Source organism: Thamnophis sirtalis, unplaced genomic scaffold, assembly GCF_051295495.1.
Source record: "Thamnophis sirtalis isolate CommonGarterSnake01/CBP01778 unplaced genomic scaffold, rThaSir2_p1.2 scaffold_14, whole genome shotgun sequence".
Taxonomy (NCBI): Eukaryota; Metazoa; Chordata; class Lepidosauria; order Squamata; family Natricidae; genus Thamnophis; species Thamnophis sirtalis.
The window spans coordinates 47,655,152-47,681,388 of record NW_028261394.1 but is presented as its reverse complement, the minus strand read 5'-3'; the positions used below and the strand labels follow the sequence as shown (position 1 = coordinate 47,681,388).

The 26,237-nt window shown below is 48.4% G+C and overlaps 1 protein-coding gene across 3 annotated transcripts in view; it reads right to left on the bottom strand.

Annotated features, from left to right (window-relative positions):
* JPH3 (junctophilin 3) overlaps positions 1 to 26,237 on the bottom strand; it is a 41,852-nt gene that overhangs the window by 9,152 nt on the left and 6,463 nt on the right. For all 3 annotated transcript variants that reach the window (XR_015698443.1, XM_087728636.1, XM_087728637.1), the window contains exons 2-3: positions 17,355 to 18,132; positions 1,310 to 1,434 (exon numbers count right to left, since the gene is read on the bottom strand). Coding sequence is in view for 2 of the 3 variants with exons in the window: in XM_087728636.1 (XP_087584762.1) it covers positions 1,310 to 1,434; positions 17,355 to 18,132 (903 nt within the window). In the remaining variant the exon portion in view is untranslated. The remainder of the gene's footprint in view (positions 1 to 1,309; positions 1,435 to 17,354; positions 18,133 to 26,237) is intronic.

Below are 26,237 nucleotides of genomic sequence, written 5' to 3'. Positions count from 1 at the left end.
TTATTTCAGGTTCTCTTTTTGTTGGGTTTGTGTATTAATGTTCATGATTTTCAACCCCCCACAAGCCAGAAAATTAGGCTGTATATAAATGGGCAAATTACTAATGAATCACATCAGATCCACTAGATTCCTTTGTGCTTTCAGCAGTGGCTGGGCTTCAGCCTCATCTATCGTGCTGCTCCAATGATTATCACTGGGGAGATGTACCCCGTTCTTGAAGAGAAAAGAGGAGAGGAGAGAAGTGAAGAGAAGGAGAAGGAAGGAGGCAGGAAGGAAGGAAAGAGTAGAGAAGTGAAAAGAAGAGAAGGAAAAGGAAGGAGGGAAGGAAAGAGACGTGAAGAGAAGGAGAAGGGGAAGGAAGGAGGCAGGAAGGAAGGAAAGAAGAAAAAAGTGAAGAGAAGGAGAAGGAGAAGGAAGGAAGGAAGGAAGGAAAGAAGAGAAAAGTGAAGAGAAGGAGAAGGAGAAGGAAGGAGGCAGGAGGGAAGGAAAGAGGAGAGAAGAGAAGAGAAGGAAGGAGGCAGGAAGGAAGGAAAGAAGAGAAAAGTGAAGAGAAGGAGAAGGAGAAGGAAGGAGGCAGGAAGGAAGGAAAGAAGGGAGAAGTGAAGAGAAGGAGAAGGAGAAGGAAGGAGGCAGGAGGGAAGGAAAGAGGAGAGAAGAGAAGAGAAGGAGAAGGAAGGAGGCAGGAGGCAGGAAGGAAGGAAAGAGGAGAGAAGTGAAAAGAAGAGAAGGAAAAGGAAGGAGGGAAGGAAAGAGACGTGAAGAGAAGGAGAAGGAATGAGGCAGGAGGGAAGGAAAGAGAAGAGAAGAGAAGGAGAAGGGGAAGGAAGGAGGCAGGAAGGAAGGAAAGAAGAGAAAAGTGAAGAGAAGGAGAAGGAAGGCGGCAGGAAGGAAAGAAGGGAGAAGTGAAGAGAAGGAGAAGGAGAAGGAAGGAGGCAGGAAGGAAGGAAAGAAGAGAAAAGTGAAGAGAAGGAGAAGGAAGGAGGCAGGAAGGAAGGAAAGAGGAGAGAAGAGAAAGAGAAGGAATGAGGCAGGAAGGAAGGAAAGACGGGAGAAGTGAAGAGAAGGAGAAGGAGAAGGAAGGAGGCAGGAGGGAAGGAGAGAGGAGAGGAGAGAAGAAGAAGAAAAGGCAGTCAAAGGGAATCAAGATGTTTCTCCATTTCTCCAAAGGGAGAAACAAGAAGGGATCCACAAAACATGGCTTGCTCCCTGCTGTGGGAATACAGCCCTGCCTGCCTAGCCTAGATGTAGAGGAGAGGAGAAAAGAAGCTGAGTCCAGGGTTCTGCAGAGGTTCTTCCGGGCTGTACTGACCGTTTTCTCGGTGCTGGAAGGAAGGTGAAAAGTCTTTGGCAGTGATCCTAGCAACCCGCGCTTCCTCCTGAGATTTCTGTGCTGCTGTCACGGCGGCATCGGCCTTCGCTCGCGAATGGGAGGTCCTGTGGGAGACGGAAAGACACAGGTATGAACGGTTATGGTGCCTGGCTTGGGCAAAGGAGCAGGCGACGTCTGAACGGGGGAAAGAGGAAGCCCAAAAGGAAGACAGTGGGCAGAAAGGAGAACACACACACACACTGTTGGGGCTTCCTTGGCAAAAATCACAGCAAAGAAATGTACTTAGGCCTGTGTACAGGTGGAGTTACGGTTTCCGGCACAAATCGGATCACAATACTTTCCCAGCCAATTTTATTGTCAAGAACCTAAGTTAATGATAATATAGAATCAACGACGAGACGCTTTCCAAATTTCACCCAAAGAACAGAAGAGGCGTGGTGGGCTCTGCAGACTACCATAACTACAGATTTGAAGGGATTGGATCAAAGCCAATGGTTGGAATCAGGAAATAAATGGAATAATGTAAATCACCCATCAGCAGATGAGGGGAGGAAAAAAGAAACAGACAGGTGACAAGATCCCCATGCAAATGTTTGAATCACGACTGTTATGAAAACAGTTCAAAATTTAACAAACTAGAGACACTCAAAAAGCTGGACAATCATCTTTCATTTGAGCTGTAACTCCTCTGTTGTTAGGCTAGCTCTAAACAGATTATATCATTCCTCGCTTTTTCAGTCATAAACTATCTGGAATTTCTTAGTCCCGTATTTATTTTGAATATAGACAATCCATCTTCTCCACTCCGGTTTATATCTCTCATTTGAATGGTCCTTGAGATATGCTGATATTTTAGCCATCTCTGCTAAGCTTGTTACTTTTAATGTCCATTCCTGAATAGTAGGCAAGTCTTCCTTCTTCCAGTATTGCGCCACCAACAGTCTTGCTGCCGTTATTAAGTACAAAATCAAGTTAGTCTCTATAACAGTACAATCAGTAGTTATACCTAACAGAAATAAAAAAATATGGAACGCTTCACGAATTTGCGTGTCATACTAATTTTTTTAAAGTTTATTTTAGAACATCTTTGTTAAAGATTTATACCCTGTATTTGTTCTGGGAAGTCAGGGGGGGGGGGAAGGTTGGGGGGGGGTTGGGTTCGGGTGGGGAGGGTGGGGGAGGGGAGGTAAATATTTGTAAAAGCCTTTTAAAAAAAATTCCAATTAAAAAAAAAACCTGGACAATATTTGATTTTAAGGCTACGGCTGCTGGATGGATGGAGGGTAGGAGGACAGGCATGTACGTAGTTTGCCAAATTTACACCGTGAGCCATCAACCTCTCTGGCTAGTTCAGCACCCAGCCCCTATCTTGACCTTCCGGTCAAGTCCCATGGGTCAATGCTGAAACTCAGTTGCAGGAAGGTTCTTATGCAAGGCATCTAGAAGAGTGGTCTAAGAGTTGAGTTGAGTTGAGTTTATTGATCTTGTATGCTGCCCACTCCCGAAGGACTCCGGGCGGTTTACAATAAACAAGGGAAGGGGATAAATAGACAAAACAACACTTTAAAATATACAACATTCACAGTTTCCGTGGGGCTGGATATTTCACAAGCCCCCCCCGGCCTGCTGGAGCAGCCAGGACTTGGTGGCTTTGCGGAAGGCCGGGAGGGTAGTAAGGGTCTGGATCTCCACGGGGAGCTCGTTCCAAAGGGCTGGAGCTGCAACAGAGAAGGCTCTCCCCCGGGGAGTCGCCAGCCGACATTGGCTGCCGTTAGAGGTGGAGAATAAGGCTGCTATCCTTCGACCTGGCACATACCCCCGTTTTTCTACCCACGGCAGTTTCTGTAGCCACGAGAGAACATCTAGGGCTGCAGTCTCCCCTTATGCTCCAAAACACCACTGGCCCAGTCCCACTTCAGGTGTCGCACATGTGGGTTTTTTCCTCTGGATGTACAAATCATCCCCCACAGATGAAAATCAGCATCGCATAAAATTCATACTGGTTCCATTATCCTTCCCGTACTACAGCTGGATGATCCTTCCCAAGGCAAATTATATAACGTATGCCTGCAGGCTAAAATTAATTTGTTTTCACTTGTGATGCATCAGTAGCAACGTGATTCTATCTCTTCCAGGTAAAATCACACTGGCACTAGAGCCAAACGGTTGGAGGCCATTAAGCAGGTGGCCTGCTCGATTCTACAGGAAGTCCTTCTTGAGGGACTGTCCCATTCAGCGACTGTCCGCAGGTAGGACGGTGACATAAAAGCCAGCCGGTGGATATTTGTGGTGGGAAAGGAATGGAGCCGATGATGGCTGGACCACCCTCAACTAACAATCCTGTTCCTGCTTCATGTAAACATCATTTTGCAAAAGGAACACATTAGTTTCTCAACCTTGGGAACTAATGTGGAGGGACTTCAACTCCCAGAATTCCCCAGCCAGCGAATTCCAAAGTGGGCCACTGGAATCAATCTTGGCTTTTGATGTCTGAAAGGTGCTTTTCGAAAAGACAACTGGACATTTTTTATATTTTTCTTGGAAAACGTTTTGCTTCACACCTCCAAGAAGCTTCTCCAGTTCTGGATGGGCGGCTTCTTCAACTTCTTGGAGGAGAAGGAAAACATTTCCAAAGGAAAACCAAAAGACTCCAGCTGCCTTTTGGAAAAGCACCTTTGGGATAACCATGGCTGGGAGGACCGAGAATCTCCACAGGCGTTCTGCTTTCGATGCAGCTTCAGATTTTTGGACCTTCTGGTTCTTCTTTGAAACCAGAATCGGAACCAGGATGATTGAGAATCTCCACAGACCTTCAGAGGAAAAGGCCATCATCAGGCGGAGGAGCCTCCCACGGTATCGTTGTGGTCCAACCTTTGGTGGGCCAATCTGGGCAAACCTTCCCCTTGGAAGGATCTCCGTGTAATAGCCAGGCGGTTACCATAGAGATGGGACAGAAGAGGCCACAGGTGCAGAAACTCCTGCTAGAGCTGAAGGCACAAAACCTTCTCTTTTTCCTAGAGAGCTCTCTTGGAAACAAAGGCACCGAAGGCAAGAAGGGAGGGAGTGGGGGAGGTTTCACCTCCAAATTTAGACTGAGCCACTGTGGGCTGTTTGGAGGAACAGCATCTGGGTGCTGAGGAGGAGGGACGGGGAGGCGAAGCAGGCTTGAGATCAGAGAGAGCCATGGGGAGGGTTGCTCCCCCAAAGGAGTAAGAGGAGGGTCCACCCAAAGGGGATCGGCTTCTCTGCACAACCGTCAGCCCGTTCAGGATCAGAACCCGGGCCCTCCTGCCCAGCTTCAGGGCCATCGTTTCTGGCTCTCTCTGGGTGGAAGCAATCCATGGAGAAAGAAAGAGAGCTTGATCATCCTGGCCTTTGGTGCAAGGAGACTGGCGGGAGATGAATTATTCAGTGCCACTGCAGATGTTGGCTTCTGCCTGCAGACTTAAGGAGCCATCCGTTCAGGAGGAGGAAAAAATGCAAGAAGGGAGGCTGCCCTGTTTGACTGGGATCCATGGAGGGGGGGGTGGAGGCAAAGGAAGGAGGAAGCAGCTGATGGTTCCTATGGCCTTGCTTGGGAAATGTCAGGCCTGCAGCCATCTTTCCTTTTGAGTCTTTCGCCTGCCACACTTTCTATTATTCTGCTATGCATTTTCTATGGTGGGGAAATGGGACAGAGGATTGTATGGAGTTAAATGATATGTAGCCATAACAACATTCTTTCTAGAAAGCCAAGGTCATCCTTTGTCTTTGCACCTCTGCACCTGACCGGAACTGGATGGGTGGAAGCTGCCAGCATGGCAGTGGGAGATTGGACCATGGGATGGACTTGTGGGTGTGGGGGCAAGATCTTGAACTTTCAACTGGGTGGGGAAAACCGGGAAGCTTTTAGATTCAGGTTTCCCCAGATGTGCCAACATGGCTTTCTTAATACATTGGAACTGAGCAATACTTTGCCTTGGACTCTAATTTACTTTTGGATGCTATTTGGAACTCTGACATTAACCCGAATCTTCAGAGCCCCCTTTTCACATTCTGTGATTCAGACTTGTTAGCCTCTCTACCCTTAACTCCTGGACCATAGAGTATGGTTTGGTGGTTCAGAAGGCCTTTCAAATCATAGTCCTTTTCACAATGGATTGTTGAATATGCCACAACTATCTGAATTTACACAATATTAAACTGGAAAGTAATGCAACACCCTTACAAGGAGCTAGATTCATGAAGGCTACTATGCCATGTATTAATCTTATTTTCTCGACCAGGAATAGATCACCTGGAAGCACATCGGATGTTCCCTGGCCAACAATAGTTGGCTGGTTCACCTACAAGACAATGACATGGACCATGAAATACAAACCAGGTTAACTAGGTTTTAAGTATCACATGGAGTCGAAAGTCAACAAGTCACGATCAAGATTTGTGTGGCAACTGCAACCAAAGTTGAGTTCAGCCATGATTTGTTGACTTTTTGACAATCAATGCCAAAAGGAAGCAACGTTAGAAGATACGGCATTCGTTATGAATCAGGTAAGTGAATCTCACTGCTCACTGTAAATACATGTCAGGAAAGGGCGGGAAAGAATTGAAATAATATTCTAAAATTGTAGGCATTGGAACTTCCTGCCCTGAGGATGCTCCAGCTGCATAATTATGAGGAAGGGGCTTTTGGGAAATCAGAAACCAGAGATTTCCATCCATACAGTTCAGTTTCCACCTTCTCAAGACCGCCACTGTCCTGTACGTTTCTCTCCCCCCCCCCCGCCATCTTTGAAATTCCACCTTTAACTACATCTATGACCTCATCCGATTCGCAGCAGCACCTAATCAATAATTTATTAAACTAGTAATCAAATATCAGGTGGTGGAAGTAAACCATTAGCCAGCGCCATTAACTTTCTGTAGACAATTTCCAAATCTCATTACCACTGTGCTATATTATTCCCTGCTCGCTCCCTGGAACGAGGATCTTAGCCGGATCTCTAATTGGGAAAGGAAAAGCAGCTAATGCAACCTCTGGCATGACACAAACATCTGCTCTGGCACTCTGAAACCAGACAGGGAAGCCAGTGTCCTGAATTGCAAACAGCCAAGGCCTGGCTTCTTGGCTGACAATTGACTCGTCTTAATTGATGCTGTGGAGGAAGGCTGGAGAGCATGCAAAGGCGGCTCAGATGCGAGATGGCTCTTTCTGAAGAAGATGCTCCCAGATAGGCCATAGACTGTTCTCTCCCATCTTTACCAGAATCTATCTGGTAAAGAGCCGAGGTGGCGCAGTGGTTAAATGCAGCACTGCAGGCTACTGCTAGATCAGCAGTTCAGCGGTTCAAATCTCACCGGCTCAGGGTTGACTCAGCCTTCCATCCTTCCGAGGTGGGTAAAATGAGGAGGACCCAGATTGTTGGGGGCAATATGCTGACTCTCTGTAAACCGCTTAGAGAGGGCTGAAAGCCCTATGAAGCGGTATATAAGTCTACTGCTATTGCTATTATTGCTATCTCCTAGCACCTGTAATATCAGCTGTAACGATCCACTTGCGGAACTCAACTCTGGTGCAAGATGGAAGGATTCTCCTCCAACCTAGGCTAGGCAAATCTATGGGGATGAAGACAGGGACAGGGGACGTCAGAAGTAGCCCATTTCTCAGTAACAGTTCTTGGAGGGGGGACATGCTGGGCGCCATTGCTGCTCCTGGGCATCTAGGAAGTTGCCGCGATAAACAGTCTGGTTCTGAGTGGCAGGAGGCGAGGGACTTTGGCGGGGTCTGGTTATCATGTTCCATCATGGAGGCTTCTCACTGCAAGTATGGTGGTGCTGTCATAGGGCAGTTTGGATCTGGGGTGCTTCAAGTTGGTCCAGAATCTTCTGGTCTCTCAGAGCATCCATGCCATTCAAAGGGGACTTTCCCTTAGGACATAATGGGTTCTTCTCAATACTCCATCAATGGGATGGCAGTCCCTTTCTTTTTGACAGAGGTCTATTTCCTGCTGATTCATGAAATCAGAATAAATCGAATACATGCCTTATCTTCCATCACAGTGGGTGAAAGAAAAGGAGTTTGTGCTTGTTTGATTAGCTTAGACCAGTGCTTCTCAACAACCTGAGCAGAAGTTCACACTCCTTAAAAGTTGTCAAGGTTGAGAAACTTGGGTGAAGATGGTTGTATCTTTTCTTGAAGGTGAAATTAAATATGAATTAAAGGAGATGACGTATGTAACGCAGGGGAAAGGTGTGTGGGGCTATGCTGCAAATTCTTTTTTGACTTTCAACTCAGGATGAGTCACCTGTATGTGCTCAGCATAAGACGAAGCAACATTTAGGGGACATGGAGTGATGGGGGAACATCACTCCATCTCCATCTAAAAGGCAACATGGCATCTGTCTAGGTACCTTCCGTCACAGTGCATGAAAAATATGTGCCCAAATGCGTTTCTTTTGGGCACATTTTTAATCCCAGCATGAGAGCCTTAATTAACAGGGGCATCAGGATGAGTTAAGAAACAGACTCCATATGCAACTTTTTCCCAAGGTGCACTTTGGGTGGTCTCTAGTCACATCTGTTAGGCCCAAATGTATGTTCATATCCTAGTGGCGCTCCTCCGAAGCACATGTTCACCAGGAGACGTAAGTGGGCTTCAGAACCCAAGGAGCTGCTTTTGGGTTATTTCGCGATGACAGCTCTGCATACAAAACCCGTGTACCAAATATGTCTATACTGGTTATTTACAGATTGCAACTTAATTAACATCTGGAGAGGGACTTGCATTTCCCACCATCTGTCACTTCTAATGAAACACTATCAAGGGCATCAAAGAAATGACTGATTAAGACAAGGCAGGCAGGAAAAATTATGCACAGGAAATGTCTGGAGGGGCAGGAAATCAAGCCACTGAGGGTGCATCTGCAAGGGCTATCTTTTTCATCTCCACTCGCCTTTTACACAACATCAGATGCTAACAAGGAGAGGCTCGTGAATTAAATCGAGCTGGGAAGATCTTTCTCTGGATCTGCCGCTTTCTTTCCCATTGTTACATCCCAGCGTGGACTGGAGCAACACGTTTTATAGAGCTATTGCGGAAAAGAGATTGGCAGTGACGGATGCTTGGGACCGAGAACAACTGACATGTGACTCCTGAGAAAAAATACATCTACCATCCCACCCTGTGCCAACTTTTATGCAAAGCTCATCCTACTTGGGTTGTATGGTCCAAAATACTTCAAAGACTCCAAATATATTGGAAACCTCTTTCACTACCAGATCTTTAGCTCCCTAACCCAAGACCACCAACACGCCAAGCCTTACTTCTCTTTGGTTCTCTGTGTTATGTGACTTACAACAATGACTTATAGCTTAGCAAGTCAAGTATACCCAGCCAACTGCAGTTTCGTTAATAAACTATAGCTAAACAAGTCTTGCAAGGAGGGGTGGGTGGTCATTCTCTATGAAGCCCGCCATGGCACAGGTCTGGATATCCGTGGGGCCATTTGTCTCCAAGGGTCTCTCCTCACCCAAACAATATCTGACAGGGTTGATGTTGGAGAAGAAGCTGAACTAGGAGGACAGAAAATCATTGCTACCTCTCTTGAAGAGCCCCATCATGGCTGTTCTTTACGCTGAAGACCTCCCCCCCCCCCGCCATAATGAAGATGATGGGCTGAACCTCTACTTGACTTTGTAGACATGTTTCTGTCCTCTTGTTTCAGTTTCTTCTCCTGGTGGTAGAAGGGAATTTTGAGACGTGGAGCACATCAACCCTGTCAGATATGGTTGGGGGAACAGAGACACTTGGGGACAGATGGTCCCACGGATATCCAGCCCTGTGCCATGAAGGGATTTATAGATAATGACCAGCAGCCTCTTATAACATTTTAGGAGTCTAGTCTCCATTATCTTTTTTTTCCCAAATGGACAGCTGGACCTTCTGCTCCTCAGTAAATAGTGAATGGTCACAGCCTGGCATGAAGCGCGAATCGGGTCGTGATTTATTAGCCTGAATCAATAGCAATAGCAATAGCAGTTAGACTTATATACCGCTTCATAGGGCTTTCAGCCCCTCTCTAAGCGGTTTACAGAGTCAGCATATTGCCCCCAACAACAATCCGGGTCCTTATTTTACCCACCTCGGAAGGATGGAAGGCTGAGTCAACCTTGAGCCGGTGAGATTTGAACCGCCGAACTGCAGATAGCAGTTCAGCTGAAGTGGCCTGCAGTACTGCACCCTAACCACTGCGCCACCTCGGCTCTATGGGAATCACCCATATCCTACGTTACCTTCTATGCTCTAACCGGCAAGGGCCCTGGGCCTGTGAAGGCAAGCAAGAGGGAGTCCTTCGGGATTGGGCGGCATATAAATATATTTAATAATAATAAAAAAATAAATAAAAGTTCAGCCAAGGTTTTCCATATCATGAGCGATTCTCTATCACTGTTTGTTGCATCTGGACGCCTGCAGTTTGGAGTGTTGTTGGGTGAATCTGACATGGGCAGATTCTGAAATAATTTGATTAGGATTTAGTCATCTCCTGGCTCTGATGCTTCCCAAATGTTCAAATGCAGCTTGGCAAAACAGATCAAAATACCCTTTTCTTTAAAAGAAAGGTTTGAGAGAACATAGGGTGAAAATACGTTTACTTAAATCCATTTGGTACCCCGTTTCCCCCCCCTCCCCCAAACAACAAAATATCAGTAGAAGCAAACTGGGCTGGGCCCTCTAAGCTAGTGTTTGTCAACAGCACCAGCTTTAAGATGGGTGGACTTCAAGTTCCATCTGGCTGGGCAATTCTGGGACTTGAAGTCCACCCGTCTTAAAGTTGTTGAGGCTGAGAAACATTGTTCAGGGCTCCCAACCTTTTCTATACCCCGCAACCCTAGAACGCTTCTGATATATTCTCGCACCGCTTGCAAAAGTAAATAATTATATGCCTGTAATTGTCCATATAGGCTATAATTTTGAAACTTCTAAACCCAAGTTTTTGTACCCTCTGGAACATCATCTTGCACCCCTGGCCCTGGAATCTAGATCGACACACACACACAACAGCTCACGGACAGGCTGTTTTGCCCACCCCTCCAAAGGGTGAAAAAAACCTTTAAACTCAACCGAGTGGGAACCCTTTGAGTAGGTTGGAACCCACGAAAGACCTCGGGCATCATGTGCCCTGCCTCGTCGAACGCGTGTCTCGTTCAACCCAGTGGGCTGCCAAGCATCGCATGATGCCACCTTGACAAGCCACAACATTACAAGGGTAATCGAAGGGATTGGCGTTCATTGTCTAGCTAAGCCGGGGCTGAGGGCAAAGCCTTTAATTATCTGGATTACCTAAGGATCCAGGGCCAGCTATCCTTTCCTCCCGCTGCAGAGCACGTTCAGTATAACCTAAAGTAGAATCAGACACAGCCTGCTTTTCGGAAGGCCAACCTCCTCAGGGAGGAGCAAGGCTTGTACAGAGGCTGCTTCCGGGGATGGCGCCCCTCATCAAGGCAGCCAGTGATTAGAACAAACTCTTTCTGGCTTTAGACACTAAAATCTGGGTACTTGAGAGACCGCCTACTGCCAATTACCTCCACTAGACCGATTAGATCCCATAGACTAGGCCTCCTCCGAATTCCATCAGCCGCCCAATGTCGACTGGCGACTACCCGGAGGAGAGCCTTCTCTGTGGCTGCTCCGACCCTCTGGAACGAACTCCCCGTGGAGATTCGTACCCTCACCACCCTCCAGGCCTTCCGCAAAGCCCTTAAAACCTGGCTGTTCCGACAGGCCTGGGACTAAAGACTTGCAGCCCCACTCCGAATGGTATGATTGTTGTGTTTCTTAACTGTGTATGTCTTTATATTTTGTAATTTTGTTGTTTTCCCCTCCCTTGAATTGTGAGCCGCCCTGAGTCCCTTTCAGGGAAAAGGGCGGCATACAAATAAAGTAAATTCAATTTCAAATTTCAAATCAGGTGCGAAGCGTCAACGGCCCAACAGGTCTTGCTGGAAGGAACTTTCTGCCTGCCAAATGGAGGTCCTGGAATTGTCTTTCAGCCACATCTGAAAAGTCCCCACTCCCAAATTTGGCCCTAAAGCCACCTTTCCTCAAAGGAGCACCTGAGGTGGATGCAGGCACCCCAGAATTTCCTGAAGCTGTTTCCAAAACCTATTTGGAAGGTGCCCCATTTATAATCCTTCCAGAGGGAGGGAGAGAAGGAAGGAAGGAAGGAAGGAAGGAAGGAAGGAAGGAAGGAAGGAAGGAAGGAAGGAAGGAAGGAAGGAAGGAAGGAAGGAAAGATAGAGAAACACAGAAATGCACATGATTCTACCAAGTTGCCTGAAAACAAGGAACTTGAGGGGGCGAATAGAGCTCTTCTTCTCTTTCAAATGGCAGGAAAACTAGTTTACTGTCTCTGGTTTTTGGACAGTAACAGCAGCAGCAGCAGGAGGACGAAGAGGAAGGAGGGAAGAAAAGGAGGAAGGGGAAATGATTTAGGCAGCCCAAAGGCAGCTCTGGAATCCAAATGCATTTGCACCAGACGGATCTTCTCCTGGTTTCATGTGAGCCATCCGCCTTAAGCACTATATCCAGTCATGATTAGCTCTTCCATCTTTCCGGGGGTTTCCCCCCCCTCCCCTCCAAATTAATCTCTTTTGGAAATATATCACGGTGTTATTAAGAAGTTTGTTAATCGCAGGGTGCTATTACGTCCACCATGATTTAGTTCACCTTTCTGGATTTATGTGAAATATGGAACCATAAATCAAGGCTTTGGATGACCTCACCGCATACCCTGAGCTAAAAGGCGCCTGTGTGAAGCTCATTAATAGTCCCTATTTTCATATTGTTGGCGTATTTATTTTAACATTTGTATGCATATGAACAGAATTTCAGAATTAGGTGATGGTGGTGGTGGTGATGATGATGATGTCAATGGATGTCTACCCATTTTATAGAGCAACTTTCTGAAAATTCCCTAAGGAGCAACATGTGTTGCAAAAGGATTCCAGGTGTTTGCAGTTAAAACGTCTGCAGAATGCCAGGTTGGGGGAGATTCCTAGAAATGCTAGTTGACTCTGGAGGCTCATACCCCCAAAACAAATAGCAATAGCAGTTAGTTTAGTTTTTTAGTTTAGTTTATAGTTTTATTAGTATTTGTAGGCCGCCCTTTTCCCTGAGGGGACTCAGGGCGGCTCACACAAAACCGGGAAGGGGGGATACAAACATAAGATAAGAACATATAATAAAATAGTAGGCAACATACATTCATCATTCGGGAGGGGTAACTATCCTAGACTTATATACCGCTTCATAGGGCTTTCAGCCCTCTCTAAGCGGTTTACAGAGTCAGCATATCGCCCCCACAGTCTGGGTCCTCATTTCACCCACCTCGGAAGGATGGAAGGCTGAGTCAACCTTGAGCCGGTGAGATTTGAACCGCTGAACTGCAGATAGCAGTCAGCTGAAGTGGCCTGCGGTACTGCACCCTAACCACTGCCCACCTTGGCTCTGAAGGCCCCTCCTGATTTAAACCAACAAAAATATCTGAGCCTGATCCTTGACGGGGGCTGCCTCTCCTTCTCCTCAGAGGAAGCCGCTTTCTCCTCCACCCAGGGGCCACACGGTCCTTCCTCCCTGCAACCAAACTGGCAGGATTCGTAGCTGAGCAGCCTCGTCTGTGGCAAGCTGGGCGTGGGGTGGACGGGGGCTGAGACAGCAGGAAAGATGCCTGGCAGAGAGGCGGGGGGGGGGAGGAGGAGGAACAATAGGAGGAGGATTGCTGGAGGAGGAGGAGGAGGAGGAGGAGGAGGAGGAGGAGGAAGAGAAGCAACAAGAGAAGGTTTGCTGGAAGAGGAGGAGGAAGAGAAGAGAAGGAAAAGAAGCAATGAGAAAAGGAGGATTGCTGGAGGAGGAGGAGGAGCAGGAGAGGAGGGGGTGAGGAGGAACAGGAGCAGGAGGTTTGTCCCAGATGTGTGTGGGGGGGGAAAGAATCCCATTTCTCCCTCTTGTACACGGCTGGCCCTTTCTCTTTCCCCGCCTTGACCTCCTTCGCTGAAAAAGGAGCGCCTCGCCAGAGATGAATCAGCGGAGCCTCTGCCTGCCTCCTTCCTGTCTCGCTACCCCGCCGCTCCACTTCTGCCGGCTTCCATCTGGCCTTGTTGTTGAAAAACACCCAGAGAGCGCAGGGACAGAACGTTCTGCGCCAAACGCTCCCTCCTTCGCCCTGCTTCCAACCTCTTCGGCTTTGGGGGACCCCCCTGGCAGGGTGGACCCCCCGTACCCAGCACCCCAGGCCTCATTCCGGGGACCGGGGGGGAGCGAATCCAATCAGCGAAGGCTGCCCAGCCGTCACGTTTTTTCTTCCCGACCAGGAGCTGAGGATGGGCAAACCCTGCAGAACTATTTTGGTATTCTGTAGCAGTGAACGAGGAGGGGGAGGGGGGAGGAAGAGGAGGAGGAGGAGGAGGAGCTCTGCACAGGAGCCTCTCGGCAAGCAGAGCAATTTATTTCACTGGGTTAGGGGGGGGATGGAGCCTTTTCCGGCCCCCTCCTCTGCTTGTGTGCATTGAGAAAGGAGCCCACCCTGCTGTCCCCCCAGGGGAGTATCATCAGGGAACATCTGCCCCCTGGGAAGGTGTCCTTCCGCAGGTGTCCCATCTCCAACCTTTCTGCCTGTGGCAGCTTCGGAAACAACATTTCTGCCAGAAAACCAAAGCTGCTCTGAGCTTCTTCTTCACCCACCATAGCAGGCCTTGGTCTCACCCTCTTTAGGGTGCCACAGACATTGGTCGCCAAATGTGGCATCATGAAGACTTGTGGACTTCAACTCCCAGGATTCCCCATGGCTGGCTGAAGAATTTGGGTGTGTGTGTGTGTGTTGAAGTCCACAAGTCTTAAAGACAGCAAAGACGGACAGACGGACGGACCTCTTCTGAGACCTTTCAGATGTAACACAACCAGGGATGCCCTCTTATCTATGTGCCGTTCGTAGAGTGGTTCTCCATTGTTATTTGTGTCTCGATTCAGTTCTCTTGGGGTCGTCTGAATGTCCAGACTGGGCCAGGACAATGTCAGAGAGGCCCTTGTGAGGAAGCGGCCAGAGAGAAGGGTGGCAAAGGGAGCCTTGTGTTTCTGAAACACAACTCATTTGCGATGCTGGGAGATTTACCGTGTTCTCTCGGGATTGACAATTCTCTCGGGATTGACAAACGACACTTCTTTTGTGCTCATCCCTTCAAGCGTTGGATGACGGCTATCATCCCATTTCAGTGCCTGCATTCATGGACACTCCCTCTCTCCTCTAAAATGGATCAAAGTGGGAACACCTGTCCTACTGTTTTTCCCCTGAAACTTTGATTCTCTCTAATCATCCCAATGGAGTCTTGAGCGTCTTCCTTGTGTGCAACTTCATAGAGATTCTGCCCAAACCGGAGCCCGGACTTTAGTCTTAAGTCTTGCTCTAGGAAGAAGGCGTATCTATATTTATCCTCTGGTTGAGAGTACTTTTCTCTACCGCTGTTACCTGTAAAGGAGGTGTCCTTCTCTCTCAATCATTCAGCCCAGCGGCCTAGAATGAGAAGGGCTTCAAATACGCTACCCGTTAATCCAAGCTCTGTGATGGCCAGGTAAGATTACACCAGGGGTCTCCAACCTTGGCAACTTTAAGCCTGGGGGACTTCAACTCCCAGAATTCCCCAGCCAGCTTTGCTGGCTGGGGAATTCTGAGAGTTAAAGTCCTCCAGGCTTAAAGTTGCCAAGGTTGGAGACCCCTGGATTATGCAGAATCTGTTTGGTACACAGAGTGACAAGGAAAGGTGAATCAATAAATAACATATAGAGACATCCCACTTCTCTTCTTACATTACTTATTCACACATCCCAAGGCTTTGACAACTGTCATGCATGATAATATGGCTATTAACGCCGCCACCTGTTAAGTGCTAACAGAAAGCCTTCCCCCCACAAAATGGGAATATTCAGTCGTCCATCTGTAAACCAGGCATGGCCATTCTGCATATCCCTGACTGCATGGCTGAAATGGTTAGGTTAGGTTTATTTAGCTTGTATGCCGCCCTACTCCCGAGAGACTCAGGGCGGCTAACAATAAGAAGGGAAGGGGGTACAAAAATAAAAACAAATATTAAAAATTCAGCAACAGTCGTAACATCGAATGGGGCTGGATAATTCAACAGCCCCAGGCCTGCCGGAACAGCCAGGTCTTAGTTGCTTTGCGGAAGGCCGGAAGGGTAGTAAGGGTCCGGATCTCAAGACAGGGGAGATCGGAAGGGTAGTAAGGGTCCGGATCTCAAGACAGGGGAGATCGTTCCATAGGGCCAGAGCAGCCACAGAGAAGGCACTCCCCCGGGGAGTCGCCAGCCGACATTGGCTGGCAGATGGAATCCGGAGGAGGCCTAGTCTGTGGGATCTAATAGGTCTTTGGGAGGTGACTGGCGGGAGGCGGTCTCTCAGGTAACCAGGTCCGATACCATGTAGGGCTTTAAAAGTAACGACTAGCACCTTGAAGCGTGTCCGGAGACCAATGGGAAGCCAGTGCAGCTCGCGGAGGATAGGTGTAACGTAGGTGTACCTTGGTGCACCCACAATCGCTCGCGCGGCTGCATTCTGGACTAGCTGAAGTCTTCGAACACTCTTCAAGGGCAGCCCCAATGTTGTCAATGGCACAATTTCCCCACTGACTTGAGACAAGAAGTTAAATTAGTGGGGCTAAATCCGCTGTAGAATCTGCACTCCAAAACATCCTACTGTCATGCCTGCAAGCCATCTTTCTTTTTGGACTTCAGGCCTGCCACACTTTCTACTGTGGGAAAATGGGAGGGGGGGATTATATGGAGTTGGGTGATATGTAGCCATAACAACATTCTTCTTAGAAAGCCAAGGTCATCTTTTGTCTCTGCAACTGGCCGGAACTGGATAGGAGGAATCTGTCGTCGTGGCAGTGGAAGATTGGACCATGTGTTGGGGAAGGATCTTAAACTTTCAACTGGGAGGGAAAACTCGAAACTTTCAGATTCGGGTTTTCCCAGATGTGCCAACATGGCTCTCTTAATAAATTGGAACTTTGAGGAATCCTTTGCCTCGGACTCCGATTTTATTTTGGATTCTATTTGGAATCCTGACATTAACCCGAATCTCCCTTATATTGGACGCTGTTTGGAACCCTGACACCTATGACGTTTTTTTAAAAAAAGCTTAGGGGATGGAGCCCCATCTCTTTTATCTGCTCATGGGGCTTTCAGAACCTGAGAGGAGAAGCGGAGCCCCAATTTCTCCAGGCAGTGATGGAACCTGGGTGATCTCAGTCCAAATCCTCCTGCATTCTTACAAAAATCCAAGTTTATGCTAAGCAATCTGTTCCCCGTCATTATGCTGAGCAAGAGAAAGAATTGCCTAAGAAGGAGCCTGGCCTGCACACTCCTTGCTCTGTGGAATTTGGTCCGTTGTGCCATTGAAAAGCACCGAGGATAAAACCTTGGTTTTTAGTAGAGAGGAGTGGATTCAAGCAAAGGATACACCCAGCAGACAGTTCTAACACAGACGGTGATTGTATCAAGGGAAAAAGAAACCCTCCCAACAAATTGTTCCTGGATGGTGATGGATTCCGAGCTCTGATTTAGAGGATGCCAATCAAGGAACTGCTGCTGTTCCCTTGTTTACTTTCCGTCTCCTAGCTAAGGAGAAGAGATATGGCTTGCTGAATTCCATAACTGAGTTTGTTTGCAATAGACTGCCACAGAGGACTACGAAGCTTGCAAGTTGCACACAATGACCAACTCAGCAAAAAAAATCTACCTACAGCCTTCTCTAACTTAGTGGAAGCAGAATTCCACCAGTTCTCCATCACAATTATTCACAGGTGTTCAAAACTCAGATCCTATGGAGGATCTGAAGAATGGATCCCAAACGCAACGCCTTCAAAAACACTAACCACAAGAATGCATGTCTCCTCCTCCTCCTCCTCCTCCTCCTCCTCCTCCTCCTCTTTCTCCTTGCTCGTCAATCCCCCAAGGCCATTGCCAAGGACCTACCTGGAAGCTGCAATCTCCGCTTTCTGCTTGGCGATGGTGGCTGCCCGCTCGGCTGCCTCCACGGCCCGGTCCACCTTCTCGCGGATCTTGCTGGCCCTCAAGGGGATGAGGTTCTTGCGTTTGCCGCTGACGAGAATGTTCTGCTTGTACTTCCCCTCTTCCTTGGTGCCGTCGGGGAAGGTCATGCAGCCGTAGCCGTGGCGCTTGTTGGTGGCCCACTCCCCTTCGTACTTGAGGCCATCGGAGCGCTGGCTGATGCCAAAGCCGGACCGCTTGTCGTTCTTCCACTCGCCCACGTAAATCTCCGTGGTGGTGGCGTCGATGTCATCCTCGATGACGGAGATCTCGGTCTCGGCTTCGCCCAGGCTGATGGTGGAGTTGATATCGCTGGCGGTGGAGCTGACGGTGCTCATGCCCGCCTCGCTGCGGAAGGAACTCTGCTTGCTCCGCTGACTGGCTAGCGAGCTCTTGGACTCGGATTTGCGCAGCTTGAGGCCGCTGAGCAGGGAACGCCGGAATATGCCCTTCTTCTTGCTCTTCAGGATCTCCGCGTCGCTGTGGGCCATCAGGACAAATCCCCCCCTTGAGACGGCGGGGCTCCCAGCCACGGCAGGGGACGCATCGGGGTGCAATGCCGTGCCATTGGTGTGCTCGCTGCGCAAAGAGTTGATCGATGTTCTTAATGGCGACCGGATAACCGCAGCCATGCCGTATGGGACACTCTGCCGAACGCCGTAGCCCTGGCGCATGCCTCCGGCCCACTGGCCTTGGTATGTCCCTGCGAGCGAGAGGGGGGGAAGGAAAGGAAAGAGAGTCACAACCAAGCCTTCTCAGCCACACGGTCCTGTAGGAGTGTGGGGTCACGCATCTACTCGCCCACAACCTTCAGGACATTCCGTTACATTGGAGCTCATGGTACATTTTAACTTAGATAGATAAACAGAGTTAGAAGGGACCTTGTAGGTCATCTAGTCCAACCCCCCCCGCCCATGCAGGAGACCCTACCCCATCCCTGACAAATGGCAGTCCAAGCTCCCTTTGATGAAGCTCCCACAACTTCTGAAGGCAACTTGGGTTCCATGAGTTGATGTGTTCTCACTGTCAGAAAATCTCTCCGCGTTTCTATTTCAAAAGCAGCTGCTTCTTAAAACTAGCACGGATGGATGTTCCCTAGTTTGGGTGATGAAATGCCAGGAAAGCTACCAAGGACCCCCTCAGCTGCCTTTTCTCCAGTTGCGGAGAGGAATTTTGTCCAAACTTCCATTTCTGGAAGGGCCTGCGATTCCTTTTGCAGGCTGGGCGTGGGGGAGGGCAATTCGGCTCAGCAAGCGAAGCCAAAATAATTTGCCACTAGAACGTGGGATGAAGCTTTTGACAGGTGGCTGTGGGTGGGCGAGGAGGGGGGGGGGGTTGTGCCAGGGCTCTGTTGCTGAAAACCCACCGCAGAGCACTTCCTGGCTAGTCCAGCAGGGGTCAGTACTCTGCACCTCCTAGCATCTGCTTACCAACAATATCTTAGAAGTTCTTCATCCTGTTTACATCCTCTCCGTCTCCAAGGAGCCCCTCAGCCCAGCTTACATAGATATTTCTGACAGCCTTCCTGCAAATTCTGGATCAAGCCATGGCTTCTTTCCCCCCCATGTGATTAGTCTCATCATCCGTGACTGCAGCCGAGGAGGCTGGTTTCCACCATGACCTCTCCCTGGGCTGAAGGGTCATGTGAGGGCTTGAACTTAGGGCTGCAAAAGCAGCCGTCCAGCAGCCCAGGAAGGATGAGTCCACAGGAACCTCGGCAGAGTTCTGGAAGGAGACGGGTCTCTTCGTTCAATCTCTCCGTTCACTGGCCTCTGGTGCTCAATACCCCAACCCATCAACACAGTTGTCCTTGCTGATGCATTCTCTCCCTAACCTAAGAGTCACCAACTCCCAAAAGCTCTGATCCAGCTTTTACTCATCTCACTTGCCCTTCCTTCCTTCCTTCCTTCCTTCCTTCCTTCCTTCCTTCCTTCCCTCCTTCCCTCCTTCCCTCCTTCCTTCCCTCCTTCCCCTTTCCTTCTCTTCCTTCCTTTTCCTTTCCTTCCCTTTCCCTTCCTTCCTTTCCTTTTCCTTCCTTCCCTCCTTTCCCTTTCCTTCCCTTTTGCTTCCTTCCTTCCTTTTCCTTTCCTTTCCTCCTTCCCCTTTCCTTCCCTTTTCCTTCCTTCCCTCCCTCCTTTCCTTTTCCTTTCCTTTTCCTTCCTTCCTTCCCTCCTTTCCCTTTCCTTCTCTTTTCCTTCCTTCCTTCCTTCCTTCCTTCCTTCCTTTTCCTTTCCTTCCCTCCTTCCCTCCTTTCCCTTTCCTTTTCCTTCCTTCCTTCCTTCCTTCCTTCCTTCCTTTTCCTTTCCTTCCCTCCTTTCCCTTTCCCTTCCTTCCTTCCCTCCCTCCTTTCCTTTCCTTTTCCTTCCTTCCCTCCTTTCCATCCCTTCCCTTTTCCTTCCTTCCCTCCCCCCCTTCTTTCCCTTCCCGGCAACCATCGAAAGGACCACGATCCATTCTCAACAGAAACCTATTGGACAAACAGAAGGGGAGTGGAATGGAAATCTTTGCCAGGTTCAGCTGCGTTCCTGGGTCAAAACGAAAACGGTACTGCACCAGAGTTCAAGGAGCTGTAAGGCCAACCCCGGAAAGAAACAATGCAGCTTCAAATTAAGTTTACGTTTATCACATTTCGACTAGCCGCCAGCTATTATTCCACCCGCAAATAGGTCTAGTGTTGTGAATAAATGTAAAAGTTCTGCTCAGTCCTTTAGGCACGACAGAAAGACGTACAGATTCAACCGTCAAATAACAGATAAAAGCAGACAGCTTTTGTCAGGGAGAGACTCAGAGAATAAAAAACTAACACAGGCTTGATTTTAGGCACAGACCAGGTCAAGCTGCTTTTAGAAAATAAAAGTGCAATTCCTCTATTTTTCACACGTCTTGGGAGATGCCATGATTTGTTCACTTGCTTAGGACAGAGAATGCCCAGACTCCCCCCCCCCCACTTAATCGCTGCATTCCAGCATTTTCTGTGCTACTCCTTTTTATGATGCCGTTTTTAAAATCTGGGACGTGAGTGTTTTGTGAACTTGCAAAGCATTCATTCCAGCAACGAACAGGCAGTCAGGGGTGGGCAGATACATTTCTACTGTGACTTGCAGTAACATTTATTTATCAGGGTCGGGACAAGGCAGGTTGCTGGCAATGGCTCCTTGGTGCATCTGTTCATCTTCATCCAATCAAGCTTCTCAAAAGCAGGAAATCCTAAATTATCTCTTCCTATTCCCTAGCAAAGAACAAGGGGCAAAATAACAACATCTGTTGCACTTTCATGGATCCCAAAACCTGCAACCTTGCTTGGGCATCTACTTTTCTGGAGCATAAGGCCCCGAGACTTGTAGCTCACGTTCCATAGTAAAAACAATTACAAAGCAGAATTTTGTTTCTGGGTAGTGTGTGTGTGTGTGTGTGTGTGCGTAAATAAATTATTTCACTATAACAGAAAGAAGATCTATGCGCCTCCAACTGAAAAATGTTAATGACACAGTGTCCCTCTTCCCTCCGAGTGGATGATGGAGACATAAAAGCTGATTAATTAAAGGGTAATTTAGGGATAATCCCCAAATGCTGGTCAGGGAAAGGACAAACCGAGCTGAATCTTTAAACAGGAAACTATCAATAGAAGCCAAGGATCAAGAAGCACCAAGGACTCCACAGGAAACTATCAATTAACCTGATGAAAGGCCCTTCTTAGGTGCATCTTAAGGGAGTCTTAGAAATTGGTTCCTTCATCATGGCGGCCTCACCAAGATTTGGATGAATAAGCCACAGGCAGCTGAGTTCTTACAGTACACTCGTTTCAAAAGGGGTCCCCGAATGGTTGGGTTTACAAGCATGTTAAGCCCCCCAAAACAAGCATTTCTGTATTGGGCAAAATCCAATTGTCAGAAGCACTTGGCTCTCAGGTGGCCTGAAGTGGGTGGGGAGGAATCTGTAGCATTTCTTGAGATGGTTGACTCAAGCGCCCAGCAATTTTGTTTTGATGGGTGGCCTATAAAGCCCACGAGCCGAGGTGGCGCAGTGATTAAATGCAGCACTGCAGGGAACTTCAGCTGACTGCAGTTCTGCAGTTCGGCTGTTCAAATCTCACCGGCTCAGGGTTGACTCAGCCTTCCATCCTTCCGAGGTGGGTAAAATGAGGACCCGGATTGTTGTTGGGGGCGATATGCTGACTCTGTAAACCGCTTAGAGAGGGCTGAAAGCCCTATGAAGCGGTATATAAGTCTAACTGCTATTGCTATAAATGTAGTAAATAAATAAGAGCCATGGATGGATAATTCAAATGGAGCAAGGAAGAGGAGCAACAGATGGGCGACTAAAGCATCAAGAAGGCGTTGCTGAGGCATTGAAGGCTAAGCAAGAGCTAAGGTCATAAACAGAGTTGCATCCCCAGTTGTTGTCCATGATCACACAATACCCTCAGCCAAAATGTGGCTTGATGGTGGGTGGGGTTGGCCTGAGATCCAGGTTATTCTCCTGGGACTTGATGGTCCAACACACCATCCTGGTGTCCCCTTCTTGGGTCGCCATGTATGAAGAGGACAGAATTATGAATCTTTGCCACCAAATGCCTTGTTTATCTTCTCTTCCTACTCTTCCTTTTAGCTGTTTTACTTACATTCCAGGTGACTCGCCACCTGGCCTGGCATGGGAAGGAAAGGAAAGGGGTGGGGATATCCTTGGCACCTACTCCTTTCAAAAAGGCCAAGGCACTGAATTCTCTCCCCCAGAAGCTGGCGGGCAGCAGGCGCCAAGGAGAGTCACGCCGAAGGCAGAGGTGTTGTATTTGTATTTGATTATTTGTATGAGGTGTTGGCATGGCTCCTCTCTGCTTGGAATAAGTGGGAGAGGATTAAAGAGAGAACCTGAGGTGAAGAAGAATGACACTGTGATAGTAAAGGAACAAAGCATAGTATCTGAAGAACTAGGGAGAATATATCTCTGGGAGCTGAGCAAGAACCTTAGATGCCCTCGTGAACATGAAGAAGAAATCATCGGCACCGGGGAGCTGAGCAAGCCAGGATCTGGGCCAGGGTGAACCCAGGGGGGAAAGCATGCCAGGAAGAAAATGGCAGGAGACTTTGGCTTGAAATGTTGTTGAGCATGCAAAGGGAAACCACCACATGCCAATCTAGCAGAACTTCAATCTGGGGTTTTGAGGGGCAGGGCTGGGGTTCTGCTCCATCGGCATCCAACAGGGGATGGGGGAAGCCAGCCTTATTTCCGGGAAAAGGGGCAGTTGAGAAGCATCGCAACCCAGGACACCTTGGCTGAAAAAGGACAGGGTGGGGACTTGCTATGAGCTTGCTAGCCATTGAAAAGTAGAGATGGTAAAAATATGCACATGCTGTCTGTCTGTCTGTCTCTCTCTCTCTCTCTCTCTTTGCATGGCAAGCAGATATGGCAAGAGCCAGGCTTGCCCTCCGCCATAACACCAATAGCTGTTCTATACCCAATACCAATATCTCTTCCGAGGCACAAAATAGCAGAGTTGGCCAGGCGAGGCTGTTCTATCCTCCCAGCCAGAGTCTTCACAGTGAGGATTCAGTCTCTACTGAGTATGGTGAGCTGTCCTGAAGCCGAAGTAGGGATGTGTATGTGTGTATTTTCCCTTAATTATTTTTAAACTTGTTTTTAGTCCCGAAAATCTTATTGTTCCTATTTGTTCTTCCCACGCTTAGCTAATATTGTGTGTCAGTGTGAATGTTTGTGTGGCGCCATTTAATTACTACTCGAGGACTGACATTCACTCTGAAGCACTGCTAAAGGAGGGACAGATGCACGGAAGGAAGGGAGGAAGGAAGGAAGGAAGGAAGGAAGGAAGGAAGGAAGGAAGGAAGGAAGGAAGGAAGGAAGGAGGGAGGAAAGGAGAGGTAGTTATCCGGGAAGGCCTTTCTGCAACCTTCCTTAATGGGCTTGGAAGCTGGATTAGGAAAAAAAACCCTGCTTAATGTAGTCTCTTGCACTATACTGTACTTGGGGTCAATATTCTTCCACCTTTTCTTTGTTTGCTGAAACATGTATAGCTTTCTGCTTTGCACCCTCCAGAGAGAACGAAGAGGTTTGTTTGCATCCGTTTCCACAAGGGACAGTTGGGTAGTCTCACTATGTACCATCCAAGTTTCAGAACACAGAATATGATTTTAAGGCCTGTTTGGATGCCCTTCTGAATTCAGTAATCACAGATTCTATTTTTATAGAAGAGTCTAGAAGAGTCACCTATTCTTTTCTCTTTTTTTGGCCACAGCCTGTGAGGACATGGTTGAATTCATTAACCAGATAAGGCTTTTGAGTATCCTGCTCGTGATTAGCTAGAAAGTTTCTGGCCTGATGGGAGATGGATTTGATATTTGAACTGAACCACTCAAATTCTTCATTGTGAAGTGTTCTCCATTGTGAAGTCGGCCTTAATATGGATTAAGCTTTATTTTCCCTCTTTCTTTCCTCCTGAGTCTGTCTGTCTACCATCTTCCCTTTAGACAAGATCATCAATTTTTAATTTCATTTCCTGCATGAGGAAACTTGGTCTGGAAGGTCTGCTTTGAGAAATAGTCTCAAGGTTAAGGTCAGGACGTTACGAAAAGTTGAAACCCGGATCTGTGTGGAAGGCTGCTTGGACATCACTTGTACTCATTCTGGCCGGGGATTCTGGGAGTTGAAGTCCACGCATGTTAAAAGTTGCTCAGGTTGAGAGACTCAGCTGTACATAAAGGTGAGCAAATACTTTTCCAAACTGCCAGAAACTCCCTTCAGGTCTAAGCCAGGAATGGATATTCTTGAGTGGCCACTTATGGAAGGAAGTGAAGGACACCATCCCTCTCCTGTACACACTGATGGAGCTTCAAGGCAAATAGCATGGCACCTTTTGCAGATCATGACCTCGTTGTACAATCACCAAAATAGGTGCCATCATTTGCCCCCATCCACCCCCAGGTGGCCATGCCTCCAGGCTGGTCAACAAATTCCTATGGCTCAGTTGAACCCTGAAGTCCTCCTGTGGCTTCCACAAAATAACCAAGATTAAGCAACAAGCCATTGTTGAACACTGGGTGGTCTAGCAGTGTTTCCCAACCTTGGCAACTTGAAGATGTCTGGACCTCAACTCCCAGAATTCCCCAGCCAGCATTCACTGGCTGGGGAATTCTGGGAGTTGAGGTCCAGACATCTTCAAGTTGCCAAGGTTGGGAAACACTGGTCTAGGGGGGAAATGGGCTAGGCTGGAGTGCCAAGTTCCAACCCAAGATTGCTACGAACTGTTAAGGTTCTTCCACCAGTACAGGTAGTCCTCAGCTTATGACCACATAATTGAGCCCAAAGTTTCTGTTGCTAAGTGAGATAGTTGTTAAGTGAGTTTTGCCCCATTTTACGACCTTGCTTTCCCCAGCCGTTAAGCGAACCGTTGCATAGTAACACAGTTGTTAAGGGAATCGGGCTTCCCCATTGACTTTGCCTGTCAGAAGGTCGCAAACGGGGAATCACGTGACCCCCCGGGGACGCTGCAACCGTCATAAATATGAGTCAGCTGCCAAACGTCTGAATTTTGATCACGTGGCCCTGGGGATGCTGCTGCAAGGGTCAGGTGGTCATAACTGACTTTTTTCAATGCGGTTGCAACTTCAAACGGTTGCTGAATGAGCTGTTGTAAGTCGAGGACTCCCTGTCCCCTCCCCCTGATAGGAGAGGCTGAGCAGCGAACGGCAGCCGTGTGGGCGATCCAGGCAGGCCTCGCCAGAATGATTCAGGAGCAGCTGAAGCAGAGCGAGCTGTATCTATGGCAATACTACAGAAGCAAGAGGCTGGGAGGGCACGAGGCGCGGATTCCCAGGAGCTCCGTGTGCCCGAGGGGAACGTCACTGGCACATGGGCCAGCTGTGCCCAAGAACCTCACAGCAGCTCTTGGGGAAGGGGGGGGAAGGGATGTTGGGCACCACGCTTGGAGCCTGACGTAGAAACAACCTGGAATTGAGGAGAACCTTCCTCACAGTGAGGACAATTAACCAGTGGGACAGAAGTTGCCTCCAGACGTTGTGGGAGATTTTCATCACTGGAGGTTTTTAAGAAGAGACTGGATAGTCGCTTGTCTGAAGTGGTGCAGGATCTCCTGCCTGAGCAGGGGGCTGGACTAGAAGACCTCCCAGGTCCCTTTCAGCTCTATTCTAATTCTGATTGCTTCTGTGGTTCTTTCTGAAAAGAGCAATAAATGTACATGGCCGGTGGGTACAGAGACTCCTCGACTTAGCACCACAGTTAAGCCCAAAGTTTCTGTTGCTAAGCGAGACGGTTGTTCAATGAGTTTTGCTCCATTTTACAACCTTTCTTGCACCAGTTGTTAAGTGAATCACCGCAGTTGTTAAGGGGGTCCAGCTTTACCATTGGCGCTGCTTGCCGGAAGGTCTGCAAAAGGGGGAATCACGTGACCCCAGGACACCACGGCCGTCATAAATCTGAGGCAGTTGCCAAACCTCTGAATGTTGATCACGTGACCTCGGGGGCGCTGCAACGCTTGCATGAAAAGGGATCATGAGTCACTTTTTTCAATGCTGTTGTAACCTCAAAAGGTCACTAAACAAACTGTTGTAAGTCAAGGACCCTCTCTGCACGGGGAAGCTCTGATTTCCCCACCAGCTTTGTCCACTGCGACATGTTAGACCTGTTCCCAGACGTGAAATGACCTGGGTCCACTACCTGCTCTACCCTTCAGACCAAGATCAGGGCTTCTCATCCAAAGTTGGATCCTCAAGCAGGCCGAGGTGGCGCAGTGGTTAGAGTGTAGTACTTCAGCTGACTGTTATCTGCAGTTCAGCG